Source organism: Drosophila takahashii, chromosome 2R (assembly GCF_030179915.1).
Source record: "Drosophila takahashii strain IR98-3 E-12201 chromosome 2R, DtakHiC1v2, whole genome shotgun sequence".
NCBI classification, from domain to species: Eukaryota; Metazoa; Arthropoda; class Insecta; order Diptera; family Drosophilidae; genus Drosophila; species Drosophila takahashii.
In genome coordinates, this window is record NC_091679.1 from 16,523,169 (window position 1) to 16,530,256 (window position 7,088).

At 38.0% G+C, this 7,088-nt stretch overlaps 1 protein-coding gene across 1 annotated transcript; it reads left to right on the forward strand.

The window, feature by feature from the left end:
• Nucleotides 1-1,183: 1,183 nt before the first annotated feature.
• LOC138912180 (uncharacterized) lies at nucleotides 1,184-1,924 on the forward strand. The gene is made up of 4 exons (XM_070212043.1): nucleotides 1,184-1,199; nucleotides 1,257-1,401; nucleotides 1,509-1,624; nucleotides 1,689-1,924. The coding sequence occupies exons 1-4, from the start codon at nucleotides 1,184-1,186 to the stop codon at nucleotides 1,922-1,924; spliced, it is 513 nt and encodes a 170-aa protein (XP_070068144.1).
• Nucleotides 1,925-7,088: the final 5,164 nt, after the last annotated feature.

The window sequence follows — 7,088 nt, forward strand, 5'->3', positions numbered from 1 at the left end:
TGATCCACAGTTGATTCTTACAGGCGCCGAATGTGTGGCTATCGCGGCATTGGTGGTACAAGTAGAATTAGCTACGTCCATATTATCGGAAATAGCAGACGACCGGGCGGTGGCCAACAAAGCGTCTGTTGGTGCCGCGGCTAGCGACGTAGACGCCTGGTCTTCGTTGGCAACAGAGCCAAGATGCAGTCCACTAGGTAAATGCAGAGGAAGAGAAACCAGGGCCGTCGCCGGGGCAACTGTTGGTACAGTTGTCGAGTTATCTGAAGATATGTGGTCTTCATCAGCTGCACCACCTTCCGGCAGGGAGGAAGTGGTAAGAGTGGGGGAGGCTTGATTGAAGTCCATAAGTGCTCTTGTAATAGGGCTCAGTTGCATTGAGGCGGAAGACTGTGGAACATTTAAGGTATTATTAGGCAAAGAGTAAGATTGGGTAACACTTAGCATTTTCAGGTTTTTAAAGTGTGATTCAGCAGAGCGGAATTTATCTTGAAGCTCGAGGAACCCAGTCGACAGGGCTTGGAACTCCAGGTGGGTTTGACGCATGAATGTTTTCATATCAACCTCTATATGCCTGCAGTTTGGACAAGTCCAATTAAGGCCAATTAAGCTTGTCCACAATTGGGCCACTTGTCCGCCCTAGCTCCACGCAGATAGGATGTGCCAAGTTGTCACAAATCCAGCAGCAAACCGAAGTTTGACGGGAAGTTATTTTGTTGCCATAAGAGCAGGAAGCGGCACAGCATGAACTCATTTCGTTTGTTTTGATATATAAATTGATTTAGTAATTGGTTTAAAAATCGCGGCGAAGAACCGATCAAAACAAAAAGACGCGGCAACACGCGGCACTATCCGACGACCAATCGCAAATATGATCCGCCTTCCGATGGAGGCCTCTAGCTCCAAGTGATTCTGTCGGTTTCCTTCCATTTTTTTGGGGCTAGCGACTAACAGCCAATCCTACTAGTCTTAAGGCCTATTTCCACTAGGGTGGAGTTATGGAGTTATGGGGTTATTGACAAAACCCTGTTTTTTTTACATAGTTTTTGTATAGGCAACTAGAGCAGGGAAAAAGTAGGGTACATTTAGGGTCTTTGGTATATTTGGTATATTTCGTATTTGTTTTCCTATCGTTGACGGTTCAGCCCTAGTGAAAAATTCAAGCAAAGCTGTTCTGATTACCATGTCGAAAGAAAAAGGTAAGAAAATATATTTAATTATTTTATTAATTAGTTTAAAGCCTTTATTATTATTAGGTTCCCGATTTGTGTGGTCGAATGAGGCCGTCCTTACTCTCTTCGACCTATGGCAAGATAATATGGATGGTTTTCGTGGTGTGCGAAAGAACACGCACATATACAAGGAGATGGCCAACAGCCTTAAGGCCCCTCACATGTGGAGGTAAAACAAAAAATGGAAAACATTAAGAAAAAATACAGGTATGTAACTTTAAATAGGAATACACATAACATGAATTAAAATTTTTGTTCTTCGACCTGCTTTCAGAGTCGAACTGGCGAAGGTTGGACCCTCGGTACCCCCTCAACATGGGAGTATTTCGAGCGGGTGGCTATCCTGATGCAAGGATCGCGAGCAGTGGATTTGCATCCAACTGACAGCACAGGTAAAGCATACCGCAGTAAACATGAGAATTACTCAACTATACTAATAAATTCACATTTTTGCAGACTTCTCAAGCTTCGGCAGCGATGGGCAAGGCGACGAAATGGACGAGAGCACTGCCACTGACTTCGATGGCCCCTCGGGCTCCCAGGCAAAGCGTCGCAAAACAAGTAAGGACGATGAATTCCTTCAAATTGAAAAAAGGAAGATGGAAGTAATGGAAGAAATTGCCAAAGAATCTGCCAATTTTCATCGCAAGGTGCTGGGTTTACTGCAGACGCGTGCCTCGGACGAAGATTAATACAAAATAAATAAATTAAAATAGTATTTGTTTTAGTAATTTTTATTTATTCAAGCTATTAGGAAATTAGGCATTAAGATTTAAGAATTCCACTGCAAGGGCTTTTCGTATCGTTTCTGCTCTTTCATTTGTATTTCCTAGCCAAAGCTCATGCTCCGGAGTATCCTGTCTTTGGACTAATTCAGCATCTTGCTGCTATGATTCTGGCACAAAGCTATTGTGGGCGATACAGAAGTTGTGCAGGATGCAGCAACAGGATATCATTTGGGAAGATTTTTCAACTCTGTTGTCTAGTCCTTTTCCGATCCTTCGAAATCGTGCCTTGAGGTGGCCAAAAGCATTCTCCACTACACTTCTAGTCTTTGACAGGTTGTAATTGAAAGCCTTCTGTTCCTCGTTGGCTTCTACGGAAAACGGATAGGGTTTCATAAGATTCTTCTAAAAACGAAATGCCGAATCTCCCAAAATAAGCACAGGGACCTCGACATCATTAATTATTCTGGAATGTTCATCCATTAACTCAGACTCTTCGGTAATCCGCTTTAGATTTGATTTCTCAAATATCTTCGAGTCGTGGCACCGACCCGGACTGCCGTCGCTTATGTAGGAAAATCTATAGCGATAGTCGACCATAGCAAAAAGCACGGTTGAATACCAACCCTTGTAATTATAGTAGTCCACAGCGTCCTTAGCATGAGGTCGCACTTCGATGTGGCATTAGGTGATTAGGGATAGTTTTTGTATAAGTATATATAATCGACAGTTTCAATATGCATGTTTGATCCCAAGCGTGGCTTGTAGATCAATATAAGTTTGTATACGAGGCCTCTTCCCGGAGGTCAGAAAGGAAGACCGCGGAGTTATAAGATGTGTTGATAACTGATTTATTGTGAATTTAGTACTAGCTTATATACTACTTGGATAACACGGAAGATTAGTGTATTGGTTGTATTCTGGAGTAGGTCAGAATGTTTTGATTATGGTAGCAGTTTGCATGGTTGGGTCTGCAGAAAGTGCTGACTGCTTGGCGGGTCAGTGAGACATCGAGTCAACCGTTGACATTGACTATGTAGAATATGCTGATCAGCAAATAGTATCTGCCGTGGGTGTAACTGAACGCCTGTTACTGTTACCCTAGTGGGATGGTAAAGCGCCTGTATGTCTATCTGTCAATCTCCCCCCCCCTCTGCGGAAAAATATGCAAAAAAATGTCAAAATCGCGTGATGTAAAGTTCTTCCTATCAACCCATTGTGCACGGATTGTACTAAAACGAATAAAATAATTGTAAAGAATTTTCCTTATCATTTAAATATCATTTGATCCCAACACTCTATCAAGTCCAGGTTACCCTGAATATTTTTGATTACAACTAATTATTATATTTTAAGTTAGAATGGTTACCACTAAATTATTAATTTTGCAGTCTATGTTTTATACTTATTTTACAGAAAATCCAATCCAGAGGGTGTCACCCTCTCTCTGAAGGATTGAAACCTTTTTAACGCTATAATATGAGTATTCAAGGATTCAAGGATTTTTTTATTGTTGGCTAGATGTGAGGTTGTTTTTTGGTGACAATGCAGGTAACAATTGAAACCTTTTGCCTACTCAAAGACCTGTTTTATGTGTACTGTTACCAGAAATGTGGGATAGAAAGTGAATGTATTCAGTTTACTTTTGAGAAAACCCCTGGTGTGTGTGATTTCCTTTTTAAACCATGAAAGAAATGTGAAATAGCCTTTAATATAGCTACTTTCAGCTAAAGTTGTATTGGCCAGAATAACCTGAGAGTATAGGCTTGAACCTGTTACAATCTTTACAAGATCCTCCCCCAACCAACCAATATCGGATATTTCTTCAGAACCCATAGCTACTTTCAGCTATTGTTGTATTGGACAAAATAACCTGAGAGTACAGGTTGTCAAACCTGTTAGCGATAATATGAAATCTTTACAAATCTTTTGAACCCACCCAAGTAAACAAGAACACCTGGACATACACACACACAAACCCATCATGAACCAATCAACATGAATTTAGGAAAAACATGGTTTGAACATTCGACTGCTTAATATTTAAAATTAGTTCTTTAATGCAAAGGAATACAGAAACATCGTCGGTTTTCTAACTCCAATTTTTTGTTCAATCTAATTTGATTTATTTGACAATTTTTATAATGGCGTCTGTGCAGTGCGATATTTGCAACGAGCATATTAACGTGTCGGTGTTCGAGTCCCATTATGAGGGGTGTTCGAAAAACCCTCATGAAAAAATGCGTAATATAAAAATTATTTGTGACTTATGTCAAAAAAGTTTGGAAAGTTCAAAATTTGACGAACATTATAAAAAGTGTAATGGGCCGAATAATGCATTCGAACTATTGATGAATGTGCAGAATCCTGTGGATGAACAGCCTTCTACGTCAAGAGCCGCTGCTAAAAGGAATGTAATGGACTCTACCACTAAAAACCAGGAAAAAGGGATTAAGCCCCAGAAAAAAATGTTATGTGTAAAGAGGTTTACCCTGAATCGGGATATCTTAAGCATGCAACTACATCTGAGAATCATATGAGTTTTATAAAAGAATTTGATGAGCAATATAAAAAGTCTGCTTGGGCGAATAATGCATACAACCTATTGATGAATGAGCAGAATCATGTGGATGAACAACCTTCTACGTCAAGAGCCGCTGCTAAAAGGAAAAGGAGTGCAATGGACTCCACAAAAAAAAGCATGGAAAAAAGGATTAAGACACAGGAAAAAAAGCTATGTGAGTTGTGTGGTGATGTTTACCCCGAATCGGGATATCTTAAGCATATAACATCTGAGAAGCATAAGAGTGCAGTAGTGAGGTATAAAAATCTCGAAATAATTGAGATGGCTTCGAAAAGTGAATTTCCAATAAAGTCATATCGAGTGCAGGCTCCGGAAACGGAATGCATTGATATTAAAGACTTCTATAATAAATGTCAAGCTAATATTTTAAAAATCCTGACTAGTTGGAGTGAAGAATACATTTCTATTAAATTTAGTATAAAAGTTTATGGAATGTATGTAAAATTCACAGATGAAGGTAGTTGTATTGAAACACTAAAGCATTTTTCAACTGCTTACATATCAGTTTATGATGGATTTGATTTAGTCCCTATTTATCAAATGCATGCAGTGAGTTTCAGGAGAGAGACTCAGGATGGGCCATAAAGGCTTTTAAATATTTTGAGATTTTAGTAATAAAATTAGAGCACGTCCCTGTTAAAGGATTTATTCCCGCTCCACCTCCCATTAAGGCAAAAAACGCACTGATTAATGTCAACAATTTTGATAACTACTGCTTTAAGTGGTGTTTGCTCGCCTCGATTGCTTATAAAAATCACCTGACGACAATTTTTATAACAGACAGACAGCGCAGTGCTGCTAGAGAGAATTTGCAATATCCAAAAAAATATAGTGGATTTGCAATTTCACAAGATGTAATTTGCTACAAAGGAGTGGAATTAAACTTTACCGGAATAGAGTTTCCGATAACAACAAATGGTATAAAGAAGTTTGAGAAACAAAATCAAACCTACAGCATCAATGTTTACGGAATTGATTATAACAGGAATCTGATTATTGGTCCTATTGTAAGAAGTGCAAATAGATCAAGACCAAATCATATTAACTTGTTGAACATTGAAGATGGAAAAAACAGGCATTATGCCTATATAACAAGTATGAAAAAGTTATGCTACTCGCAGTATACAAAGTCGAGATCTGCTGCACATTTTTGTGAGGATTGTTTACAATTCATAACAAGTACAAATACTACACATGCCACAAAGGAGTGCGGAAAAGTTGCCTCTGAATATCCTAAGCCCAACGAAACTACGGAATTTACAAATTTTTATAAAAAACTATCACCACCTGTTGTAATATATGCGGACATTGAAGCTGTGTTGAGGAGTTACCATACTGTTAAAAACACGGCAACAGTCTCATCAACTACAAAAGAAAAGGAACACATTGCCTGCGCGGTATCATTCTACGAGGTACATAAGTACAACCCATCTTTAAATAGCCAATGGACCTACGACGGTAATTATAAACATTTATAAAGTTATATATTATATATTTATTTATATATATTTTCTTCTTAAAGGTCCAGACTGTATTCAACAATTTTGTAAAGCCCTTAAAGACACAACTTTGAGGCTTTATAATCGTTACTGGGGTCACCATCCAGAGACAGCCCGGGAGTTGGAAGCATGGGAGGAGTACGCCCAGGAGAATGAAACTTGCTGCGCCTGTGAACTCCCAATACTAAATTTAGCCGGTAAATACTTTAATCAATTTACGGGTTGCTACATGGGGCCAATTCATAAAAAATGTCAATCTTATTATAAGCTGAACCATGCATTTTTCCCGGTAGTTTTTCATAACCTTTCACGATATGATATTCATTTATTTATAAGAGAATTAGGTGACAATTTAAAGCCAATACCCTGTAATAAGGAGCTTTATATTTCATTAACGCAAACGATTAGAATAAACAACAGCATGCAATATAAAATTCAATTCATTGATTCAAATCGATTTTTAAATTCAAGCTTGGAAAAACTGGCTAGCTATATGGACAATTCAAGTTTTAAGCTATTAAACAAATAATTTCAGGGGGAAAAATTTGAACAAATGAGGCGAAAGGGAGTATTTCCGTATGACTTCCCAAATAGTTTTGATAAATTTAATGAAACAGCGCTTCCACCAATTCAATATTTTTTCAATTCTCTCACTGATCAGGAATATTCTGTAGAGGATTACGAGTTTGCCCAGAAGGTCTGGTCAACATTTAAGTGTAGAAATATAAAAGATTATTTAAAGTTATACTTAGAATCCGACGTAATGATTTTAGCAGATGTTTTCGAAAACTTTAGAAAGATATGTTTACAGATATATAAGCTAGATCCCGTAAATTATGTAACAGCCCCATCAATTTCATGGGATGCAATGTTGAAATTTACTTGAGTAAAACTAACATTAATAAGTGATCCCAACATGTACAATTTTATAAAAAGATCTATACGAGGGGGTTTGACTCAATGCACCCAACGAATTTCTAATGCAAATAATAAATATATAAGAGATTTTGATAATAAAAAACCTTCTAATTTCTTAGCATACATTGAT